General features: G+C 42.5%; 1 protein-coding gene across 3 annotated transcripts in view; it reads left to right on the forward strand.

Annotated features, from left to right (window-relative positions):
- HELZ (helicase with zinc finger) overlaps positions 1-13,417 on the forward strand; it is a 172,381-nt gene extending 158,964 nt beyond the window's left edge. For all 3 annotated transcript variants that reach the window (XM_006110581.4, XM_006110582.4, XM_006110583.4), the window contains 2 exons: positions 5,687-5,939; positions 11,178-13,417. In XM_006110581.4, the coding sequence (XP_006110643.2) occupies positions 5,687-5,939; positions 11,178-11,509 (585 nt within the window). In that variant the 3' untranslated portion in view covers positions 11,510-13,417. The remainder of the gene's footprint in view (positions 1-5,686; positions 5,940-11,177) is intronic.
- The last annotated feature ends 12,444 nt before the right edge of the window (positions 13,418-25,861 follow it).

The raw sequence follows: 25,861 nt of genomic DNA on the forward strand, positions 1-25,861 counted from the left end.
TTTCCCAATAATGTGTTCAACACCACAGTTGTTCTAGTAAGTTTGATTGCTTCCTTACACCCATGGAACCTGGTGATTAAGGTAGCAGAGGCATGTGGTCCTCAACCAGGAAGGAGGTACCTCTGAAGGTACACAGAGGTCTTCCAGACGTACATCAGCTCATCTAGATATTTGTCCAGTTTTACAACGGACTACCTAAGAAGCACTAGTGAAGTATGTGCAAACTAAAATGTCTCACATTTAACTTGTTTATACTGTTCTATATATTGTGCTCCAAAATATATTCTGTTTTTTTATAATGTATAGTAATGAGAAAGTAAGCGATTTCCAGTACTAGTGTTCTGTATTTTTTATGTCTAATTTTGTAAGCAACTAGTTTTAAAGTGAAGTGAAACCTGGAGTCCACAAAACAAATCAGACTCCTGAAAATGTTATACTAGTCTAGAATAGGGTTACCAGGTAGTCTCAAAAAAAAATACTGGACACACTTGATTGGGAGAGGGAGGGACTGGCCGGGAGGAAGGGGGGGGCCGGGAAGCAGAGCTGGCGGGGAGGGCGGGGGCAGCGGGGCCGGCCGGAAGAGATCAGGGTGGGGGGCAGCTGGCGGGAAGCAGAGCTGGTCGCTAGGGATGTCGGGGGCAGTGGGGCTGGATGGGTGAGATTGGGGGAGGGGCGGTCAGGGGGGTGGTTGGGGGCAGCGGGGCTGGCTGGGTGAAATCAGGGCAGCGGAGCTGGCTGGGGGAGATCGGGGTGGGGGGCGGCTGGCAGGAAGTAGGGCTGGTCGGGGGCAGCGGGGCCAGCCGAGGGAGATCGGAGGGAGGGGTGGCCGGCGGGAAGAAGAGCTGGTGGGAGGGGGACTTGGGTGCAGCAGGGCTGGCTGGGGGAGAACAGGAGGAGGAGAGAAGAACTGGCCGCTGGAAGCAGGGCTGGCAGGGGCAACGAGGCTGGCCGCGGAAGATCGGGAGGAGAAGTGCAGGAGAACCGGCTGGGAGGGAAGCGAGCGGGGAACAAATTGGCCAGTAGGGAGCAGGATTGACCCAGGCACGTGCAGACCCCAGAGCGCTGCCTGTCCCGCGCACGGTCCCGGCGAAGCGAGTCCGGCTGCGACTCCACCACGCGCTTCACCAGTGCTCAGGAGCAGGGACAGGGCTTCCCCTTCCTCCTCAGATGCAACCAGCTGTGAGGGCTCCCAGCACCGATCGCGCCGCGCCTCCCAGCCACTCTCTCCGCCCCTGCCAGGCTTCTGTTGGGCGCCCAACCGGAAAACCAAAAAATACCGGACATTGCACGTGTCCAGTATTTTCAGAATTTTTTTTACCGGATAGAGACCACAAAAACTGGACTGTCCGATAGAATACCAGACACCTGGCAACCCTAGTCTGGAAAGCCACTGTCTCTGTTAGACAACTCCTGTGAGCCATGTGCCATGGGAGTCTCTTCTTCCCTAAAACATTATCATAGCTATTAATCCTGCCTGCTGTATAATCAACGTTTTAAAGAGGCAAAAACATAACTTCAGAGCCAGAACCTGTGTGGCTGAAAATCAGTGTAGTTCCATAGTGGAATTATGTCTATGCCAAATAAAGATCTTGTCCCTCTGTGGTTTTACAAGCACCATGTGTTTAATACTAGGTCAGTGGGACTACTCGTGTAAGGTTTTCAGGATCCAGACCCTTATGGTGCTTTTAAACCTTTGATCTAAGGTACAAATGTAGAGATTTTTAAACTCTTCGCAGCAGCAACATATTGGCTTTCTCACATATACACAGTGTTCTGCCACTAGTGTCCTAAAACAAAATTGTCAAAAGAAGCCTTCCTGTTGGAGAAATTCAAGATATAGTTCAGTCAAACTTTAATTACATGGTATGGGATTGAAGGAAAACAATTCTTTGCTATTTTATCTACCTAAACTGACATTTTCCCTCTTTTACTAAAGGTGCTTTTTTAGAGGTAGCTCTTAATTGGAAGTTTAAGTGCTCTATATTGAAGAGGGAATAAGCGAGAACTGAGAGATTCACAATAGCTCAAAATGTCACCGTTCAGTGTCTGACATTTTTCCCTTGGATATAATATGTGCTGTGATTTGAACTCTCGAGTGCATGTGAAGAGCCTTCATTCTGACGCAATTTCTTATGCATAGTTCATGACAAACAGTATTTCTAAGTTGACTGTTGTTTACTGTGGCTTCTACAAAGAAAGGGTCTGACCCTGTAAGATGCCAAGCTTCTTCACTTCTTGATCCTGTCAAGTGCTGGATGCACTAGACTCCCTTTAACCCCCATCCTCTTTCAGAGTTGTGCAGGATCACGTAAACTTCCTAGAGAAGGCAGACTGGCCCCAATAAATCAGACACACAGAAAATAGTGACAGTGCCAATGTGGAAAGTATTTTCTAGCTCCATCATCCAATACCTGCTGTCTCATTTTACCATTTCTCAGATTATTATGCATTCTGTCAATGTGATCAAACTACAGTGCTAACATACACTGAGGACTAGAAGTTCAGGCATTATCCAGTTGGATTTTTGACAGGATTTTCATTGAAAGTCAATGAGAGTTAGGCACATAACTTGCTCAGGTGCTTGAGTAGATCTAATGGTGACCTGTTTGCATCTTTGGCAGTTGAATACCTTTGTAAATCTGGACCCTGGCTGAAAACAGCCAAAAAAAAATCTATTGAATCATTCCAGGCCGTAATATTCCTTTATGTAATATCGGATTGAAATATATTATGTTTTATTTACACTGTGGAACTATGATATGGATTCAGTCTTGCTGCTAGTAAAATCAATGGCAAACCTCCTGCAGACTTTAGTAGTAGCAAGAATCTATGAATATGTTCAGTATTTTGCTAGCAGTTTAGTCGTTGATTGGCCAGTCACATTGCTCCAACATATGCTTGTAGTGTATGTTTCTTTTAGGGTGCTACAAATACTACATTTTTATGCAATAAATATATGGTAGAATGGAAGGGTCTTTTTAAAATCAATTTTTAAGGAACTTAATCAGAGAAAATCCTGTATCCTAAAAGTTGTAGCTGCAGGGGGCTTTGGAAGCAAACTTTCCTTCAAGTCCATCTTACTCTTTTTAACAATAAAGAATTTTACAAAAAGTTGTCTCTGATGAGCAGTTATTCTCTGGTATCTGCCTCAGATCTTCATCTCTCCATTTACAAAAAGCTTATAAAAATTAAATATATTTTATATGTATTTCAGGCATACAGCCTGATTTTTTTAAAACACAGCTACTCTTCCCTGCAAATCAGATACAGTAATAGATCAAAATGGCCTGAGTCAGGACCATACATTTGCACACACAATTATTTACTTGGTCTCCTTTTTATGCTACTAGTTGTCCCTTGAAATATCAGATCCTTAGTCTCTGTCACTCTGTGCATACTCTCCCCTTCTTTTTCTGTTCAGTCTCCTTACTTGACTTTTTATATTACTGTTTATTTAACATTTGAATTGTGGTAGCACCTGGAGACCAGATAGGGCACCATACAATCACAGAAAATGATAGTTCTTGCCCCAAAATGCTTGCAGTCTAATGTCCCTAGCTTCTGTTTCTAGAAGCTGGGAATGAGCAACAGGGAATGGATCACTAGACCCCGTGTGGATATAAAATTTGTATCTGTATCCGCAAAAATAAGCCTCAGATATCCACATTAACAGCTGCAGTTGTGAATATCCATTGATATAAAGCGGATATCAGTGCCTATAAAGCAGATATCTACACATTTGTTGGGTTCTAGATACAAAATTTGTATCTGCATCCATATCCTCAAAAGTGAGACATGGATGTGGATACCTGTGGATATAAAGCGGAAATCTGCAGATTAGCAGGTCTCTATGGATCACTTGATGATTATCAGAATGTTCTGTTCATTTATTTGGGGGGCACCTGGCATTGGCTACTGTTGGAAGATAGGATATTGGGCTCGATGAACCCAGTATAGCCATTCTTGTTCGTATGTTTTTATACATATTCTGTTTGTATTTTAATATGTATTTCATCTGTTTTATCTTTATAAATACAATTATTTCAGCTTTATAAATACAATTATTAGTATTTTCATGCTATTCTATTAGGGTATGTCTAGACTTGCACCCTGTTTCGAAATAGGGATGCAAATGTAGGCATTCGAAATAGTAAATGAAGCCAAGATTTAAATATCCCAGGCTTCATTAGCATAATCTCATCCGGGCACTATTTCAATATCACGCTATTTCGAAATAAAACGCCCTGTGTAACCACGTTATTTTGAGAGAAAACCCTTCTCTCAAAATAACTGTTATTCCTCATACAATGAGGTTTACCAGTTATTTCAAGAGCAGGGTTTTCTCTCAAAATAACGTGGTTACACAGGGCATTTTATTTCGAAATAGCGCAATTTTGAAATAGCACCAGGATGCGATGGGATATTTTAAATCCTGGCTTCATTTACTATTTCAAATGCCTACATTTGCATCCCTATTTCGAAATAGGGTGTAAGTGTAGACATACCCTTACATACTTAGTATTATTCTGCTTATTATTGTGATAGCAGTTTTTCATTGCATCTTAGTGATCTTGTAGTATCAATTGTTGGGGCGAAATATAATAATATCAGGATAATTTTTAAAGCTGATTTTCATGTTTGTGTGGAGTATCTCTTCTGAAATGCTCTCTACATCTCAACTCAAAATGGGGCTTCCTTACGAGGAAATGTGAAACTAGGTGCCTGCACTTCAAAAAATGTTTGCCTTGCGCTTTCTTAATCCATATTTCTCCCGTGCAGAAATCTCCACGTTCACTCTGCCTTTGTTCTGCTGTCATCTAGAAATAACTTTATCTTTGTCTTATTTAGAAAAGTTCACACCAGCAGAGAAGGGCAAAACGAACAGTGGGAAACCTGTCTTCCCCAGAATGACCATTAGAGTCCTTCTTAAAAGCAAAATAAGATTTTCCTTTCACTCAGTTGTGACCATAATTTCTACATTGTTCCAGCTGTATCTTTTGCATTAAACCTTAACAGAGAAAATTGGCCCTGAATTGTCCAAGTATTGAGAGTGTCTTAAACCTCAACTATTCGTACCAAGGAGTCTGTCTTTTTTCATCTATACTTCCTGCAAGATTAATGGAAGCAAATCTTTTGTGTGTTTCAAATAAAATTCTTTGCATTTTGGCAATCATGACAAATAGTTCTCTAAAGCATCTGTGTGCATATCTGCATGCAAAGGGCCAGCATATGAATATGACCTCATACTTTCTCAAATCCTGGTATGCAAGTCATTCATGTTGTACTGGACAGTAGAGAGATCAAACCTGGCAGTTATTTTTTATATATTGCAATTGAGCATTTTCACCTGTTCATGTAAATTCCTCTCTCCCTTATTTAACCCTTTGGAGACTATATTTGTATGTTTGTAGAGAGATACTGTGCAAAAGAAAATTAATGTTAAATGTGAGCTATCAAGTATTTACAAATCAAGAAATCTCAATTAACTCTATCCTCTGTATATCATTATCATTGCACTTTATCATTAACAGTCTTTGTCAATGCCATCATTACTAGCACGAATTAGTTAAAATTGTTCAATATTTGAAGGCATTTTCACAGGTAGTTTTATAAGTGAGATGTAGGGGGGAAATTACCATAACATGTATGCCAGCACTTTAAGAATTTGTATTTTTTTCCATTACAGTATGAACCAAGAGGACCAGGCAGGCCGTTGTACCAAAGAAGAATTTCCTCTAGTTCAGTCCAGGCGTGTTCTGAAGATTTTAACACTCCTCAAGATAATCTTGGTCAGTGTAAAGAGCTTCAGGACCATAGTAACCAGTCTTCTTTCAACTATTCATCACCTGAGTTGTGGGTAAACTCCACCTCATCTGCCCCATATCAGAACATTCCATGCAATGGATCCAACAGAGCAGTACCACCCAGAGAACTGTTAGGTAAGTTTGTTTTCTTCCACTTGCCATCCTGGGGTGAACTGATTGGGCTGGAGTTATAAACTCCAAGGATATGTCTAGACTACATGGCTCCGTCGACGGAGCCATGTAGATTTTTTTGTTTGGCAAAGGGAATTGAAGCCGCGAATTAAATAATCGCAGCTTCATTTAAATTTAAATGGCTGCCGCGCTGAGCCGACAAACAGCTAATCAGCTGTTTGTCGGCTCAGCGCGCTAGTCTGGATGCTCCCCTGTCGACATGAAAGCCCTTTATCGACCTCCCCGGTAAACCTCATCCTACGAGGCATAACGGGGAGGTTGATAAAGGGCTTTCATGTTGACAGGGGAGCGTCCAGACTAGCGCGCTGAGCCAGCAAACAGCAGATCAGCTGTTTGTCGGCTCAGCGCAGCAGCCATTTAAATTTAAATGAAGCCGCGATTATTTAATTCGCGGCTTCATTTCCCTCTGCCAATCAGCCTAATCTACATGGCTCCATCAATGGAGCCATGTAGTTTAGACACACCCCAAATGATGCTACACAGCGTATGTATATTGTCTTCCAAGACTTGGAGCTAAATTAGGCAAAATATTTCTGAAGTGTTCATTATTTTGGTAATTAATTGTTGTGCACAAATACTGTTTTCATATACAGTTGATTCAGATAGTTAGCAGGTTGGTATGGTGCATGTAACTGAGAAGTGAATGCTGTAGATCAGGCATGTCAAACTCAAAGCCTACTGAGGGCCACACAAACGAAAACTGATAGCTTTCAGGGCCACCAAAGAAAATGTACTCCTATCGGAAAGTAGTAATTATTTATTATTATAGATTATGTTTTAGGTATATTTTTAATTATTTTTTCAGGTCTTGTTTGACTCTAATACAATAATTTGATGTGTAAAATTGTTATTTGCTCCTATATATTTAAATTAAAATATATTGAGCAAATAATTTTAAAGGTACTTTTTAATTTGTTATAAGATACATAACTTGAAATAAAAACAAGTATAGACAGTGGTTAATCAAATAGAACAGGCTTCTGTGAAAATTTGAGATATTTTGTAAGTTTGAGATTTTGCATAAACATAATTATTCATGCGATTGCAAAAAAAACATTTATTGATACAAAATTAATACAATACATTTTGTGATTTTTATTTGGGAATAAATAAAGAAAATATTAGCAAAATATCCCCCTCTGTTCCCCCAGAGTCAGGGACTCCCAGCCCCACCCCAATGTCTCACCCAATGTCTCACCCCTCCCCCAGAGCCAGGCACTCCCAGCCCCCCGCCAACCTAATGCTTGGGTCTCAGAGCCGCCGCCGCCATCGCCACACTTCTTCCTCCAGGCGCTGGGGCATGTGAGCAGAGCGGCCGGCTGTGAGCAGGCACGTGATGTTGCATGCAGAGCAGCAAGCTGGCTGTGAGGATGTGCTGGGCATCGTGTGCAGAGCGGCCAGCTGGCTGTGATCTGCACTCGGCCACATGCTCAGAGTGGCCAGCGGGCTGCACTTTATTCTTTTATAAAAATATAGTGGTGGGCCGCAAAAAACTTCAGTTGGGCTGCATGCAGCCCACCAGATGCCTGTTTGACATGCCTGCTGTAGAGATTACCTCCAAATAGCTCCACTCTCCTCCAAGTTTTCCTCCAGAAATCTTACTAAGGTCAAATATTCTTTTCCATTAGTTCAGGTTGTAGTTAGGAGGACCTGGTGTGGTGTGAGATATATGTGGTTTCGTCTCAAAGCACTGGTTCTGGTTACTGCCACTATTTTAGATTTTGACAGTGATCTGTATGCATTGAGTTTGAGATCTCAGAGCATTTCCTAGTGAACTCACATTTCACTTAAACATTTCAGTGATATGTGCCATAGAACTGTGGTGTCAACAGACTAGCCATACATGGCTATTTGGCTGGTTGAGTGTGGCTAGTTTGCTACAGCAGTAGCCACTACTCCTTCATGGCCATATAACACGTTGACAGATTAAAGATATATGTACATTGCAGAAGGACAGGCCCACAGATGGGGGTGGGAGGAGGGAAAGAGGGCAACTGCTCTGCAGCCCAGTGATTCAGAAGGGCCTAGGGCTCCCAGCCACTGCTGCCACTACTGTGACAATAGCAGCAGCCATAGCCCTAGGCTCTTTAAATTGCTCCTGGAGCTTCAAAGAAAATAGAGAGATATAAAATGTACCTTATGTATTTATTGCTACCAACTGATAAATCCCAAGGCCAGTTGGACATGGAAGCCATGTTCATGAATGAATGAATAAATAAATGCACACCCACACAAATTTCTCGTGTGAAACACCTAATGCAAAGAAATGCAATACACTTTTGAAGTCTGCTAAGTTTTTCTATGTTTACTGATTTGCAGGGGCTGGTAACTCCATTCCAATCTTAACTCTCCTTTCTGGCATTAATGGTTAGCGATTTCGGTGTTTGTGGCTGATGTTATGTTATCCATCTGAGAATAAGAAGCTAATGTTGCACCCGTGCCCTGACTTACTGCCTGGAATGCGCAGTCATTGGCAGCAGAGGTGGAAGGGGCTCACATTTTAGAACAGCAGGAATAGAAGCAACAAGAATATTTAAATAGGCAGCTGTTGGATTCACAGAGTACAAGAGGGCTGGCATAAAATTGTTCTGGGTTATTGCATGCTTCTCAAGGCTCTTCGTAAATTGCATTTTGAGAGTTTTGATGTGCATTCTGCTGTATGTGACTTGTTTTGTAGACTGGGCATAGATTAAGCTGTTATCAGTGGTATTTATTATGCATTTCTTTCTGCACTGAGTGCTTCAATTACAGTTCCTTCTCACCCAGGGCCCTCAAGCAAATCAGCTGGCCTTTCTTTAACCTTAACATTGCTTTTTCTTTGTAAGCCTAGTAACCCTGACTGTCCTGTCTGGTCTTTTTGTCTGTCTTATCTTCGACTTTTCTGTTTACAAACAAACCTGTTTATGAAGTTTCTATGGCCTTTCTAATAGGATGCTGATCAATGTACCTATTTCTTTGTACTCAGTAATTATCCTACACTGGTGTTTTTGTATATTCAACTCATGAAATTAACATTTAAATTTTAAAGATGGGAACAATTACAAAATACGTCCAGCTCCCCATCACTTGCATTATTTTAGATTTCATTTATATAATTATCTTCCAAATAAAAGGCTGATTTTTCTTAGGTACTGGAAAACAGCAGCAGAATTCCCCAGTTAAAAGTAAGGTACTTCATTAGTATTCAGAAAATTCTTTTGAAAGCAGTTTCATACTCATCATTATAAAGAATGATTTTCTTACAGTTAAAGGAAAAGTTAAACATGAAGCAAGAACGTATCAATGAACAAGAGTTTATTCAGTCTAAACGCTCAATAATTAGTTGGGATGTGTAAGAAGCTAGAGGTTCTTGCAAACTTGGGCAGCAGTGAAATATAATCTGTTTAGGAATAGGGATGTTAAATTGTGTTTAATCAGCTAATCGAGTAGTTGATGGAGTTTCCATCGACTAATCGATTAGTTGGCCCCGGGAGCTAACCCCTTTGCGGCTCTGCCTTTTAAATGTATTAATAACCACCAGGATGTTAATACGTTTAAAAGGCAGGGGCATAGCAGGGAGACCAGGCACAAGATGGGAATCAGCTGATTCGCAGCTCATGCCCATTCTCCCGTCTATGCTTCTGCCTCTGCCTCCGCCTCTGCCCCCCTGGGAGATGGTTCTGGTGGGGAACCAGCTATTAAACCAGCTCCCTCCAGTGCCGGCTCTTGCTCCCCTCCTCTTGTTGCCTTTCTCTGATAGAAGCAGCAAGGAGAGGGGGTGGAAGCAACTACTCGAGTCACTGCTCAACTCCCAATAAGCATATGATTATCGGGTAGATGACTAGTTGACTAGTCGCTTACATCCCTATTTAGGAATTCACTGGGTGAAAGGCAGACACCGTTTCCCACTGTATGGAAACACTCTAAGGCTTGTAGGAAAATTATAACTCCAAATGTAATATAAAAGGAAAATAATTGCCACTACTTAATTGCCCTATGAAAAGAGCAAAACTTCTTTTTTCACATGCTAGTGCTCATAAAATAATTAATGATGTGAAGGCCAAAGTGATTTAATAAGAAACTGTTTTAGTCAAAAACTGTGAAACGGTGAATTTTGAGGTAGTTTTTTGACTAATAGAGTCTCTTATTAAACCATTTTGGCTGTAAGTTGGGCAACCTTCAATACTCACCTTGTTCTGACAGCATGTTATAGCCTCTGCTTCTCGTTGTTGGTCGTGGTTTAAGTATATGTGATGCTTCTTAGGCAAGCAAATCTGTTAGCCACTCAAAGGAATGATGGAATATAAAAAAAAACTAATTATTGTTTGCAAATATTTGATTCTCGATGATTCACTACAGCAAAAGAGTTAACCCTTTCCTTTTAAAATAAGAAGAAACAATTATTTTGAACTAGCAGGTGAGACCCGTCGTTGTCCGGGCAAAGTCATTTTGCGTAGATTATACTTATAGGAAAGTTCAAGAAATTAAATATATGTCACAGAAAATTGTATTAATGTGCTTGCAAAAGGGTAATGTTCTCTCAGGGCTCAATCCTGCAAAGTACAGTGTGCTATGACCTTGATTCAGTAAGGCACTTAAGCCCTTGCATGATTTCAAGCACGCATGTTGCCCCAGTGGTCCTATTCAAGTTAAGGGAGTGCTTTAGCTGGATTGAAATCCAGAAAACTCTGTGCTTTGCACAATGGAGTCATCATTGGAATCAGACTGGCTCATGGTGAATTTCTGAAGGATAGGTACTAAAATATTATTGTACCTTATTTTTCAATATACACCATCTTTTCAGTATTTGCCTTCATGCTGAAGTTTTAATTGTGTCATTTTTTTTTCAGTTCGGATATATGATCTGTAGGGTCTAAATCTTTACATTCCCACTCAGTTTTTACTCAAACCTTATTCCCAGTGGGAGTAGTCCCTCTGTCTCCTACAGGCATGGTTGTAGTAAGGCTTACTGTATATTGGTGTATTTGCTTGTACCTAAGAGAAGACTAAGAAAAAAAAGTAATTTTTTAAAAGAGGCCCTGAAGAAATCAAATATTGACCTCAAGCCTTCTGTCATTTCAACTTAACATTGAGGTTCTGCGGTATCTGTCTGTCAGTTTATCGTTGTGTATCAGGGCATCAACAAATGGATTTCACTTGCAAAGGCTTTTAGTTAAACCTGCTTTATTGTTCTGTTTCCAGCTCCACCGAAGACAGTCAAACCCCCAGAGGATCACCTGAAAGCTGAAAACATACAGCTGTCCAATTCCTTCAACTACAACATGCTGCAGCATCTCGGCCAGTTCCCACCCCTCATGCCCAACAAGCAGATCGTTGAATCCAACAGCAACAGCCAGCAGAATGCTGGTGGGAACAAGCCTACCATGTCCTACGCAAGTGCTCTGCGGGCTCCACCAAAGCCCAAACCTCCTCCTGAGCAGGCAAAAAAGAATAGTGACCCTTTGTCTTTGTTTCAGGAACTTAGCCTAGGTAGTTCATCAGGTAGCAATGGCTTTTACTCCTATTTTAAATAATCAGATTATTTTTTTTAGAAAGAATTTAATTTCTATTTGTGTCAGTAGACCTATGATAGTTGGGGCTTCACCTGTAGTTGCAACTATTCCCTTTGTTTATATTAGTAAATATATCCTCACTTAATTGCTTTGCTGCTAGACTTGCGACTAATTTTTTAATTATATTCCATTATTTTGCAATTTTTTGATGTGGGTCAGAATTTTGAAACCTTTTATCTAGAACACTCGCGCACACACACACACACACACACACACACACACACACACACACACACACATTATTTTTTAATTTGTGTAATGTTACCAATGTGTTGCATTAAGCTAGCAGCTAAGAGGTTAACTGTGCAACTTTAAAAAAGAATAAAAATAAAAAAAACTTTGTCTAAATTGTATTTAAAAAGAAATTGTAAGTAGCAATGACATTTATTCAATAACATTAGCATACTGTGCTGGGTTTCTGTACCAGAAATGGCCAGTTAATGTAAAAATGTATGTTATTTCTGCTTAAATTCATTTAATTTTTTTTAAATAAAGGTGCAGCATCTTATAAATACTTTCAGTTTTATCAGCTTTTTTGTGAAGGGATGCTGCATTCTGAGACTTTTATAGTTTTAGATTCTGTATGATGTGGTATTGTATTCTCCATTCACTGTAGGGTAAAGTAAAGGCATTCTTTGCAGACACATGCCATTGTTTGGAAACATTCGGATAAAAAGCATTGTTATACTTTAAAAAAATGCTCTACATTTTATTTTTGGACAAGCTACTAATTCAAGCTTGTTTGAAAGCTTAATTTGATAGGTTTTTTTAAATGAATCATGAAGCTGAAAATAAATTTTTAGGTATGTTGGTGCTTAGTAGATTTAATAACTATTTTAAAAAAATTGCGTGAATTTAGTAAAATACTTGGGTTTTTTCCCCCCACTATGCATGTGTAAATGTTTGTAATCTGGCTTTTTCCCCCCTTAGCCAGTGGTATAAAGATAAAGAATTGTGCCGCTTTAAGATTTTTTTTTGTTTTGTTTTTTTCTGGGTTTTTTTTTTCTTCCAGTAAAACTTTTGGTACATTATTTGATGTTTACATTAAAATGTGACATTATACAAAGAAATTTCAAATATTTTGCTAACTGTTTTGTTTGAGGAACATCATTAAAGAAGAGATTTAATGTTTGTCAAAGCTGTATCTAAATTTATCTAACTCTTCTTTGGGACTAAAATGATCTCCATCTTGTTTTATCTATATGAGTTCTACTCAGGATCTCCACAAACCTTCTCCTTTAGGACAACATATAGAAAGAGAATTCTACAGTGGATTTATAGATAAAAGAGAAATCCGTGGACAAAAGCTCTAAGGATAACATTTATGCTTTAGGAATTCTGGTCTTGCACATTCTTCATAATTTTGAAATCAAGGGTTGAATCTTGATAATTTACCTGGAGGTGGTAGTCCAACACTCAAAAGATCTCTTTAAATCTGGGACATAATTGATTTTTCACTAGACTAGGGTTGATTGATTTATAATATTCCTCCATTAAATGTAAGAATTGCAATTTCAGAGTGAAGGAGGATTTACACTTTGAGTTTCTCATTGGAATTGCACATCTCTCCCACCCACCTTGGGAAATGACAAGGTTTAATTCCAGACTTTTATAGCTGTCAGTGAGGGATTGTGCAGATGAGCAGTGCTCACTGCTGTATTCCATCAGATTTTTGTTCTGGTTGTAATCAATGTATTTGTGTTTGACTTTGGGTTGTTAGCTGTGGGTCTTTACATAAAAAGGCTCATTTAAATTCAATGCACTACAGAGGTTTGAAGGGATACTATACATCTTTGTAAGGCTCATGGTTCAGAAATGTAGTTGAAAACCTACTTTTCCTGCTGTAAAAAAAAAAAAAAAAAAGAAAAAGACACAAATAGCTAGTTAATCTGTGTCCTCCTATATCAAACCAAACAAAAGGTGTCAGGGGGTGGGTGAAAAGACATTTCCAAATGCTGCTTAGCAATTTGATGCATAACACCAAATAAAGAGGCTCCAGAATAAGATCTGAAAACCCTTAAGCTAAACTCCCATTGACTTCATTGGACATTTGCTCAGTTGAGGACTGCAGAAATAGGTCCAGGGGAATTTACAAAGGACAGATCCTCAACTTGGTGTAAATCAGCACACATCCATGTATTTGGGTAGAGCTAAGCTAATTTAAACTATCTGAACAATTGGCCAACAAGATCTGGGAGATAATCTGTATGTTTGAACGTTCTAGTCTGTGGAGAATTCTTGGTAACATGCACAACACTATGACAAAAAGTTAGACGGGGTTCCAGTGACTTCAGTTTGCTGAGCTGGCACTGTAATTTCAGGACGCTCAAAGTCGCTTGTTGATATGGAGCAGTCTTTTGGTTCTGTTTACATTATCTGAATAATTAATTAATAAACAGCACTTTTTAATTAACTGCTATCTGTGAAATGGTTAAGGAAAAGGTACTGGCATCCCACCACATTAACGGTTACATACTGATGATATAACTACAGTAGCCACATTACAGATTAGGGAGCATTTTCATTCTAAATTCATGTTTTAAACTACTTATCACTTCCTCTTAAAATTATTATTTTACAATCTGGGTTAATTTTTTCCCGTGGTTTCTCTGAGTCCAAGAGCAAGATCTTTTGAATGAGCCAGAGTGAGCCAAATGTGTTCTTCATGGCTTGAGATATTTTTCAGGTGCTTACACACACACACACACACACACACACACACACACACACACACACACACACACACACACACACACACACAGTCTCTAAAATGTCACATGTGACTTGTACTGTCCCAAGAGTGAGGGGTTTTTTTTTAGTTTTATGCCTAATTTCTTCACATCCCACAGAGTTATTGCTACTTGCAAATACTGTATTAAGTACAGCTGGTTTGGAAAAAAAAAGAAAGGGGAGAGTTTTTCCACAATATTTTCATTAATTTTTGTTTTAGCTTTCTCCCAAATTTCTAAATTTCCAACATCTCCTAAGACCAAGCATGCCCAGTGTCATGCTGTCTGGAGTGGCTTACAACATGAATGCCAAGTGCTGCACTAGAACAAGTGTCACTGAGGTGTCTGGGTCAGCAGGATCCTTGGACAACGGGTTAAAGCTTATGAACAAAGCTCTTAGTTCCTGATCTGAGTCTTCCGTTTCATGGGACATTCCCCTATCTTTATACAACTTTTCAAGGTCTTTTGTGTGAAGATCTTGTGATTCACTCATTGTGACTAATCTTTATGTTTAAAAACTCACTATCAAATTTCAAGAGCTTTGGATGAACAGCAATCTGTGGTGGGGCGGGGGGGGGGGCTGTCCAACACTAGACTCTGGGATTAACAGAGCCATAGGAAGGCTGTGCAGGAGGCAGCCAATCACAGAAGGGCTTATAGAAGCAGCCAATCAGGGCTGGACCATAGAAGAAGATATGTAAAGCAGTGAGAGTCACTCCCTGAAGCATGAGGAGGGAGGTGTGCAGCAAGCATCCTGGACATAGCAATGTTGCAGGCAGAGATTCAGGAAGCTACAGGCAGCTCCTTGTGGCCTGCAAGGAGCTGCGGCTGAGGCTGTGAGGCAAGGGCAAAAAGGGTACTGGATCTGTGGGGAAATGGCCCAAGGAGATCTACAGAGGAGTTGGAAGGGATGCAGCAAGTAGGGGCCCTGGGCTGAGACCCAGAAGCCTGGTTCCTCCCTGCCCCCAGGCTGGACTGAGGGACTGCCATATTATTCCCCGGAAAACACGGAATGGCACAGCCTAGAGAAGTGTATCACGAAGACACTGCATATCTGGGAGTAGCATGGATCCTGAAGCAGAAGTGATGGCAAAAGCCATCACCAGAGGAGGGGCCCTGGAAAACAGACCGAATCCCCAGGACAGCAGCAGGGGGTGCCGCAGTGGTGAGTCTAACCCTGTCACAATCTGCAAGTCCAGTTGACCTGTGGGACACGAATCCTGCCAAGACTATGCCAACTGTCCCGCTGTTTGGAATGGCTCATGACAGCGAGCGCCAACCTCAGGGCAGACTGAAAAAGCAGAAACCCCCCAACCTGGTTGTATGTTCAATAATTAGATTTCACCAGCCCCGTGACAAGTGTAAACTCCTAAAGCACTGAATTGGTCTTACTCCAGAGTCGAAGATAGTCTCCTTGTGCGTTCCAGTCTATCTCACCCAAACAAGCAATGTGCACACTCACAGAGCTGCAGCTCATGAAAGCTTATGCCATGATAAAATTGTTAGGCTTTAAGGTGCCACCAGACTCCTGCTGGTTTTTTGCTGAAACAGACTAATGTGGCTACCGCTCTGAAACTTTTCATAGGGGGTTAGCAGTTTGCAATAGGTGAAATTTTCTCTTGTTTGGTGAGTTACATAATTCAGCACAAACATTTTATTGCTATAGCGCAGTGTTTCTCAAACTGCTCCGTGGAGCCCCAGGGCTCCGCAAGACATCTGCCAGGGCTCCGCAAGGTTGACAAACTGGAAACATTGATAGGTACAACACATACAATCAATGGACCGCTGGGGCTCCGCATAAATTTTACGCATTTAAAAGGGCTCCAGAGCCCAAAATGTTGAGACATGCTGCTATAGTGCAACTGTGAATATTCCCTTATGCATGGGATACAGACATAAGTAGGTTCGATACATGTAGTAACTCACAAGAATTTTGTAAAGTCTAATTACTAAACACATTGTTGTAATTCCAGTACCCATGTTAACTACACTATTACATAGGTCAACTGGACTGGTTTCCAGCAATGAATTTGTCAGTGCTCAGTTGAGTTCTAAAGCCTGGACAAAAGCTGGCACCTGATCTGCCAGTGTCACACCCAGAACATGCCTTTCCCCAAACCTTGGAAAGCTGAGAGATGCAGGTATTTGATTGTACAGTAAAACTCCAGTTGTCCGGCATCCAGTGGTCTGGCACTCCTGATAGTCTGGCACCACCTGGAACCTGGAAGTGCTTGAGGCAGCTGAACAATTGTAGCTGCTTTGCCCCGGGCTTCCCCGAGTCAGCTGCTGGGCAGTTTCAGCAGCAGCTGACTGGGGGGCGCCCGGGGCAGAGCAGCTGGGGTGCTGCCGGGTTGGTCCCGTAGCACCGCCCCTTGCACCCGGCAGCACCCCAGCTGCTCTGCCCTGGGCTTCTCCAAGTCAGTCGCTGGTCAGTTTCAGCAGCAGCTGATTTGGGGATGCTCAGGGCAGAGCAGCTAGGGTGCTGGGTTGGTCCCGTAGCGCCACTCCTTGGCACTGCGGGACCAACCCAGCAGCACCCCAGCTGCTCTGCCCCAGGCTTCCCAGTCAGCCGCTGGTCAGTTTCAGCAGCGGCTGACTTCGGGAGGACTGGGGCAGAGCAGCAGGGGTGCTGCTGGGTTGGCCCCGCAGTGCTGCCCCCCCATACCCCTCACCCCAGACCCCTCATAGCCCCCCCTTCCGATAGTCCAGCATATCTGATAATCTGGCACCCCCTGGGTCCTAAAAGTGCCAGATTATCAGAAGTTTAATGTACTTTGTACTTTAGGGCCCAGCCAAGCACCCGTGGAAATCAAAAGAAGTACTTCCCTTCACAACAGTGGGCATTGGACCAGGCTCTTAAAGCACGTATGCTCACGCACACACGTGCGCGCACGCACACACACACACAAAAAATTATAGGTACTGTGCAAACCATAATTCTAAGTTGTGGGCCCAGATCTTCAACTTGTTTAAATTGCTGTAGCTTAGTTAAAGTCAGTGAAGGTTGGACAATTTAAACTAACTGAAAGGGCCCTTGACTTTTTCACAGCTAAAATATCAACCTTGACATTGTGGTTACAGAAGTCTCAAAGGGGTAGCCCTGTTAGTCTGTAACTTTAAAAACAAGCTGTGTGCACATTCACAGATCTGAAAAAGTGGGTTTTGCCCATGAAACTCATGGTACTATACAGGCAGTCCCCGGGTTACATGGATCCGACTTACATTGGATCCCTACTTACAAACGGGGTGAGGCAACCCCGCACTAGCTGCTTCCCCCCAGCAGACCAGGGAGACGCGAAGCTAGCACCCCCCTCAGCAGACCAGGGAAACGCGAAGCAGCTTTTCTCAGCAGACACCTCATCTTGAGAATAAAGGACTGAGGGAAGTGAGGTGTGGGAGAATAAAACTGAGCTCTGGAGAAATGTTTGGCTAGAGTTTCCCCTACAATATGTACCAGTTCCGACTTACATACAAATTCAACTTAAGAACAAACCTACAGTCCCTATTTTGTACGTAACCCGGGGACTGCCTGTATATATTTTTGTTAGTCTCTAAGGGCATATCTACACTAGGAAATTATTTTGAAATAACTCCTCCTGAAATAACTCTATTTCAACATAACTGTTATTCCTCATGGAAAGCAGGAGTTATTTCAAAATAACCAGCCCATTATTTCAAAAGAACAGGCTTGGTAGTGTGGACGCTCCACTTGTTGTTTGGAATAAGGGGTAGTGTAGACCAAGGCTTTGGTGCCAAAGGACTACTTGTTGTTATTGTAGTTATAATCAAATCCGGTGTCCCTTACTTAAGAAAGATTCCCAATATGAAGGTCTATGGGCATTTTGCCTGGATAAGGCTCACTGGATCTGGCTCCAAATTAAGAGACTTTGCATTTAATATCAAGAAAGAGTTCTGGTTTTGATTTCTTCTTTTTAAATTCATTCTGCATTTTTCATGAGCAAAATACCCTACTCTTATGAGAATTTGGGTCTTTGCTACATTAGAAGCAAGTTGCACATGACAGAATTGAGAGAGCAGTTCACCATACATTATTGGAACGAAAAGCTAAATCACTTAATTTCCAGGTACTGTTTAAAAGTAAGAGCAGCAGTTCTTTAAAAAGACATCATTTAAACATGTAGCTGGTAGATGTTTCTTCTGTATTTTAAGGATTCATTTTGCAGAGAGCTTACAAGCCTGTATCTTGGTCATCTTAGATCAGAAAAAAGAACCAGTGAGAAATCCTGCTCTCTAATATGTGAGGCGAGAAATATCTTTGAAATAGGATGGTTCCTGAAATCAGTTCTTTGGTATTAATGTGAAAGCATTTTAACTTGCTGTCCTTGGTCAATTTCATTACAATACTGGCTGTGAGTTCACCAACCCATATCTCGTCCTCATTCCTCCTGCTGCTCATAGACGTTAAGGCCAGAAGGGACCATCGCGATCATCTAGTCTAGTCTGATCTGCACATCTCAGGCCACAGAACCTCACCCACCCACTCTTCTACTAGTCCCTAACTTCTGAGTTACTGAAGTCTTCAAATCAGTGCTGGAGATTCCCAGTGAACAAACTTGACCTGAATGCACAGGGGCTTTCTTGCATGTTCTTCTGGAATAACCTTTTCATCAGCTCCTAAGTGAATTCGGAGTCTTAAGTCTGATTTTCCGAAGTGCTCAGATCACACTGATTTTCCAAATGACACTTGGATTCTGCAGCCACTGAGGCACTGCTGAAAAATTTACCCCAGTCTTCCAAGGAGGTCTGTTTGTTTTACAGATATAGGTGAAATCTTGACCCTCTCAAAACCAATAGGCATTTTGCCATTAACTTCAGTGGGGCAAGATTTTACCCATAACTTTTATGTTCCACCGGTAGCACATTTAAAAACGGCTAATTATGCCTTGGATGCAAAGAGATATTTCAGAAAGCCCAGTAATAAAGAAGCAGACCTCTGGAAGAGCTCTGAAACCACTGTGCCCACTGTGAAAACGAATATACTTCATGTTAGCAGTGGACTCTAGCACAGCTGATCAGAGACATTATTTTCGTACTGATTTACTGATTCTTAGAGTATTAATATAACAATGAGCAGATATTTGCTACTTGTTTTCTAGTTAAAGCAGGGGTGGGCAAATACTGGCAGATCCAGATCACCAGAGTTAGCTTCTGGTTGGCCCCCACCACTGTCTTTACCTGCATGACTGCAGGCACCCATGATCACAGCTCTGTTGGCCATGGATTGCTGTTCCCAGCCAATGGGAACTGCGGGAAGTGGTGTTCCAGTCTGTACCACTTCCCTCTATTCCCATTGGCCGGGAGCAGTGATCTGCAGCCAACGGGAGCTGTGATTGCCAATACCTGCGGGCAGGCAGGTAACTATAGTACGGCGGCTGAACCGCCACAGTGTATTGCCCACCCCTGAGTTAAAGGGAACCTTAGGATAGGTATTAATGATAAAAGAACTTTCTCAAACTAGACTGGCCCAAATGGATGTCTTACATCATGGAAAGTTGATTTAATCTTTCAAAGTGATGTGCAGTTTTAGGTGCCTTCTCTCAATGACCAGATACATGTGATTTTCAGATGGTGGGTGCTTGGCATTTCTAAAAATGAGGCCTCTGTAAAGTATCACAATTTGGGCACCACAAATCAATTACTGGTCACTTTTGAATATGTATATTCACTTTTGAATACCATCCCAGTACTTTCCTCCTCCTTGCTCTACCTTTCATGGATTTTTTTTTCTTTTCCTCCTCTACTGCAGTTTTCATAGACATCTGTAATGCTTGAGTTCAGTTTTCCGTCATGAGGTCTGCGTCAGGCATTTGTCCATCCCTAACATCAAACAAGTGCCTCGGTAGCGTGGATCAGCACGGACCTTCCAATTATTGCGAGGCACTGTGGATGTTCATAGGGTGAGTTAATTTTTGGATTTGTCCACACATTGTAGTGCAGTTCTGGGACATGCCAAGCAATGCAGGTGGAGCAAGCTAAGGCTTTGTTTCTTAATTTCTCTGTGATGTGTGTTTATTTTTGCATGTACAAAACTGACACAACTTGCCAGGGTAAGTTTGGTGGAGAGGGTATCATTCTACTTTGCAGTCTCAACCCACAGCCAGTTATGCTGTTGTTGGGCTTAAATTGCAGCAAGGGAGGTTTAGGTTGGACATTAGGAAAAACTTTCCATCAAGGTGGTTAAACACTGGAATAAATTGCCTAGGGAGGCTGTGGAAAATCTCTCATTGGAGATGTTTAAGAGCAGGTTGGACAGACATCTCTAGGGGATGATCTAAATGGTGTTTGGTCCTGCTGTGAGGGCAGGGGACTGAACTTGCTGACCTCTCGACGTTCTAGTTCTAGTGTTCTATGATTCTATGACATCTCAGGCGCATGCTAGGGGAGCTGATGAAAATGTGATTATCAAGGGGTGATGTCAGTTATGATCTTGTAATATATTCAGCACATTTGTATATGGTCCTACACTGAGAGGTTAGTATATTTGGTCAGTATGGAGTTTGTAGACAGGCCCAGCTCTGGGTCTGACAAAAACTCAGTTTGGTCACGCCATAGAGGAACTCCTATGGATAGAACCATGAATGTGGCAAGTTAGTAAGAGGATGTATGGTTGTATAAGCAAATGGTGAATAAAGCACATAGTAGCTGATCTCTCTGCTATTTAAATTTATGGAAAGAAAGGGCTTGGACAATGAATGGATCATTTAAAAAGGTGTTTTATATCATCCACAAAAAATAATAGTCGTGTTAATACTTAAAAATCCACAAATAGTCCTGCAGCACCTTAGAGACTATAAAAAATGTAGATGTATCATGAGCTTTCTGGGCACAACCCACTTCTTCAGATGACTGGACTAAGGAGTTCAGGGTACAAATAAATAGCAGAGAAAGAGGGTATGTCTACACTACCCTCCTAGTTCGAACTAGGAGGGTAATGTAGGCATACCGCACTTGCAAATGAAGCCCGGGATTTGAATTTCCCGGGCTTCATTTGCATAAGCGGGGAGCCGCCATTTTTAAAACCCCGCTGGTTCGAACCCCGTGCAGCGCGGCTACACGGGGCTCGAACTAGGTAGTTCGGACTAGGCTTCGAGGAACGAGGTGTACCAGTAGTTCGGAATAGGAAGCCTAGTCCGAACTACCTAGTTCGAGCCCCGTGTAGCCGCGCTGCACGGGGTTCGAACCAGCGGGGTTTTAAAAATGGCGGCTCCCCGCTTATGCAAATGAAGCCCGGGAAATTCAAATCCTCCCGGGCTTCATTTGCAAGTGCGGTATGCCTACATTACCCCGCTAGTTCGAACTAGCGGGGTAGTGTAGACATACCCAGAGAGAGGTAGGGGAGGGAAAGAGAAGGGGAAAAAATACTGCCGGTTAGAGTGTCTGTGCTAAATGAGGCTAATAGAGAGGGCTGTAAGTACCGGTTGCTTAGCTTTTGATGTCATTAGGGTGTGGAATGTAGCAGCCCATCCAGGTCGGGTCTTAGTTCAAACCTTAGTTACAGGTGTCAAACTTGTAAATGGAACCAAGTTCTGCAGCTTCTCTCTTAATGTTACTGGCGTATCTTGCACGTATCAGCTGGCCCTCAATACTTGACTTCCACATTGTGTCTGCTACATGGGCACTCAGCTGCCTTACCTTGGTGGGTTGGGTATTTTGATATCCTCTTCTCCTGACCATAACAACTTTGGGGAAGATTTTAAGAAGTGTCTAAGGGATTCAGGAGCACAAGTTCCAGTGCAACTCATGAAACACTTGAGAAAATCTGTGAATGCTGTATCAAGGTAAATAACCTTTCTGATTTCAAACCCAGCCTGGAACCATAGGAGCATTCTTTCAGAGATGGCAATTAGAGAAACCCATCTGCTCTGGAGATACCAGTCAAACCAGGGCCTATTTTAAGTGGGATATAAACTTGTGCAGGAAGCCTTGTTTAGACTCTTTGGAAGTATAATTCACCCCCCATGACATAGGCTTCACAGGGACTTAGGACCTGGTCCTGCACTGTTAAAATCCATGGGAATTTTATCATTGACTTCAGACAATTAGGCTCAAATCCTAGCAAATAGACCTTAAGCCAGCTGTCTTTATAGGACTGAACTTTACCTTAAATATACATTTGTTCACAAACCTTGGAAATGGATAAATCTTGTATGATATGTGAAAGTATAAAACTCTGAATGAGTCAATTCCCGTTTATTAGAAGGGAACACAGACACACAGTTTTTCCTTAATGACGTGACCAGAGCTTTCAGTGAGACTGATCTTGTAGTATTTAGAGAAAAATGTGATGCGTATAAATAAATAAGTTGTGGCAAACTACCTATGAAGGATTGTTCAGAAAGATTGTAAAGCACCCAGAATGATTTACATCTTTTAAATATTCATACCACTCTTCCCAGTCACCACAATGAAGCTATATCCATACGGTGCTCTTTTTTTCAGATTGATTTGTCTTAACCACTTTGTGATTCCTTGTAACATGCATTGCGATGGGGCTTTCCAGTGTGTATTTACACTATAATGACAGTCTGGATGCACGCCCTTAACTTTTAAAGATTAATGGTAACATTGAATGGATGTTACTGCCACATTTAAAATGTATTTATGATAAACACGCCTTTTCAATAAATAATGCTGACATGTACCCGTGGGTTATGTTTGCCGTATACGCTGCTGTTTCTTCATAAACCGCTTTGAAGCACCACACCCCTATTCAGGAAGAATGGATTTCTTCCTTCCTGAAGGGGAGAGGGGAAAAGAGCTTTGTTTTATATGCAGCCATTGCTGGGGGCGAGGGGAAAAGTAACTGTATTGAGGAACATGGGGCTGGAGCCTTCAATGGCGAAGATCAGCATAGCTCTGTCAGCTTTCTTGTAGTGATGCTGCTTTTACACTAACTGAGCCTCTGGGATGATGGGCTTTGTTGCAACATGGAAATAGATGTAGGGATAAAATGAATTTCTGCCTTCCGAGTGTTAATGCACATTATAGCTCAAGAAGGGACTGAGCTGACAGCTGGGATTTAAATATTAGGGATCCACTGGACATTTTGTCTTTGACTTCAGTGGGACCAGCATTTCACTGTGGGACTCTTTTGTAAACAAGGCGCACCCTGATACAGGGGTGTGGTTATATCCTCTGTCAAAAACCCATTTGAAATGGTCCTTGATTTTGGAGATGGCAATGTAGTGCCCACAGCCATTTGTGAAATGGGTGTAAAACACAGCCCCATCTGAGCGGTAGTGGGTTATGCTCACTTTTCATGGCGTAAGGGGCACCAGAGCTGCTGGTGAGTTGGGATTTCTGCCTGTGAGGACACTGACGTAAGATTACACACACCCTTTCCGGAACGCAGAAAGGACGACAAAGCAGCTTCAGCCACAAGTGAAAGAGAGAATCACGGGATGTGAAAAAGTAGCAGCGGAATTGATGCTCCATTAGTAACACTCATTGTAGGTGGTGAAGGACAGGTAGAGCTGTGTGCTATTGTAACCCACACACCTAGGCTACATCTACACTGCACCTCTCTTGTGCAAAAGCCTATGCAAATGAAGCGCTGATTAGTATATTGTCGTGCTTCATTTGCATAATTAATTAGGGGCCGTTTTTGTGCAAGAGGCTTTTGTGCAAGAGCCGTTCTTCCTCATTTTTTCAGGAAGAACGGCTCTTGTGCAAAAGCCTCTTGTGCAAAACCAGCCCCTAATTAATTATACAAATGAAGTATAGCAATATGCTAATCCGTGTTTCCTTTGCCTAGGCTTTTGCGCAAGAGGGATGCAGTGTAGACGTAGCTCTAGTGTAGTTCACTGTCCCATGCTGTAGTCTAGGTGCCACTGCAACAGATAAGAACAAGAGACCTCTACAGCAGGGCCTGAGAGCTAGCTGGCTTTTAGTTCAAAGGGTAGAGGTTCCTATACTAAGCTCCAGACATCCCAGGTTCAAATCCGGCTGGTGGTGGTTACGCTATCTGCAACTGGAGAGAGAATTGATTCCTATGGGACTCCACAAGGGAAGGCATCTAGTGGTAGAAGTGCAATTTTGACCGTCACTACCCATTGGATGCCTCCTTTGACTCAAACGAGCTGTTTTAGCTCACTGCCCTGAACCTGTGTCATCTCTGTTAGGTGACGCAACAATATCTCATGGTCAACCGTGTGGACTGCTCTGTTCAGGAGAATGAGAATGGATCATCCATCAGTGCCATTAACACCGTTCCACTTCTATACTCTGGTCTGCACCCAGCTGGTGCTGAGTGGAGTTAGCTTCAATTAGATGAACTTACAGTTGGCCTGAGACTACCTTCCTGATGAGCTTGCTCAGGAACTGGAGTTCTGACACAGGATAGAATTGGCTAGCACCTCGATATCCACGGTGAGGTTCTTCGGTGTTAGATTATTTGCATGTTAGAAAGAGGAAGAGAAGCTTCAGTCCTTGAATGAACCGTTGGCTGTTTCAGTCAGGAGCGGTCCCAGTTGTTTGTGATGCTCTTTCACAAGCCAGGAAGGGTCTGGGTCAATTTCACACGTTTTGACTTGTGTCTCCTTTAGGGTGTCCAGAATTTCTAGCGGAGTGAACGTAGTGAGCATTGGGAAAGCCGCTGGGCTTCTGTTTGCTGAGGCAGAGCCTGTGGCATCTGGAGGGAGCACAGAGGGGCCGACAGATGTGCTGGACCTCTGGGACAGATGGAGGGGGGGCCAGCTCTGCACTTATGGAAGGGGCAGGTCCTTAAGTGAAAGGGGGCGGGGCTTGCGTAAATACTTCCACGCTCCCGCTCGGGAAAAAGCCCTCATGCGCAAGAGGGCCAGTGTAGACAGGGAAGAACTGTTTTACGCAAAAACGCCCTGATGGCTAAAATGTGGATCCGGGCTTTCTTGCACAAAATCGCGTCTAGACTGGCCATGGATGCTTTTGCACAAAAGCATCTGTGCCAATCTAGATGCGCTTTTGCGGAAATACTTTTAACGGAAAAACTTTTCCGTTAAAAGTATTTCCGCAAAATCATGCCAGTCTAGATGCAACCAGGGTGTCCCTGGCCTCTGTTTGTCAGGGGCTGGAAATGGATGAGGAGATGGATCACTTGCTGATTCCCTGTTTCTATTCACTCCCTCTGGGGCCCCTGGCATTGGCCACTCTTGGCAGACAGGAGACAGGGCTAGATAGACGTCTGGTCTGACCCAGTGTGGGTGTTCTTATCTTCTTGGTGGTAGGCAAGTGCTGGTGGGTAGCTGGCAAGCTGTCAGGAGAACACACTGCAATGCTACGGTTAAACTCCAAGGCTACGTCTACGCTCGTGGCTTCTTGTGCGAGAAATATGCAAATGAGGCTAAGTGTGGACTATCGCCGAGCCTCATTTGCATACTGAATGAGCCACCATTTTTGCAGAAGAGGCTCTTGCGCCAGAAGGAGCCGTCTATACTGCCCCTTCTTGTGCAAGAAAAACCCTCTTGCGCAACGCCGTTATTCCTGAAAACAATTGGCAAGAAGGGGCCATCTAGATGGCTCCTTCTGGCGCAAGAGTCTCTTCTGCAAAAACGGCGGCTCATTAGGTATGCAAATGAGGCTCAGC

The sequence above is a fragment of the Pelodiscus sinensis genome, chromosome 20, assembly GCF_049634645.1.
Source record: "Pelodiscus sinensis isolate JC-2024 chromosome 20, ASM4963464v1, whole genome shotgun sequence".
In the NCBI taxonomy this organism is placed as follows: domain Eukaryota; kingdom Metazoa; phylum Chordata; order Testudines; family Trionychidae; genus Pelodiscus; species Pelodiscus sinensis.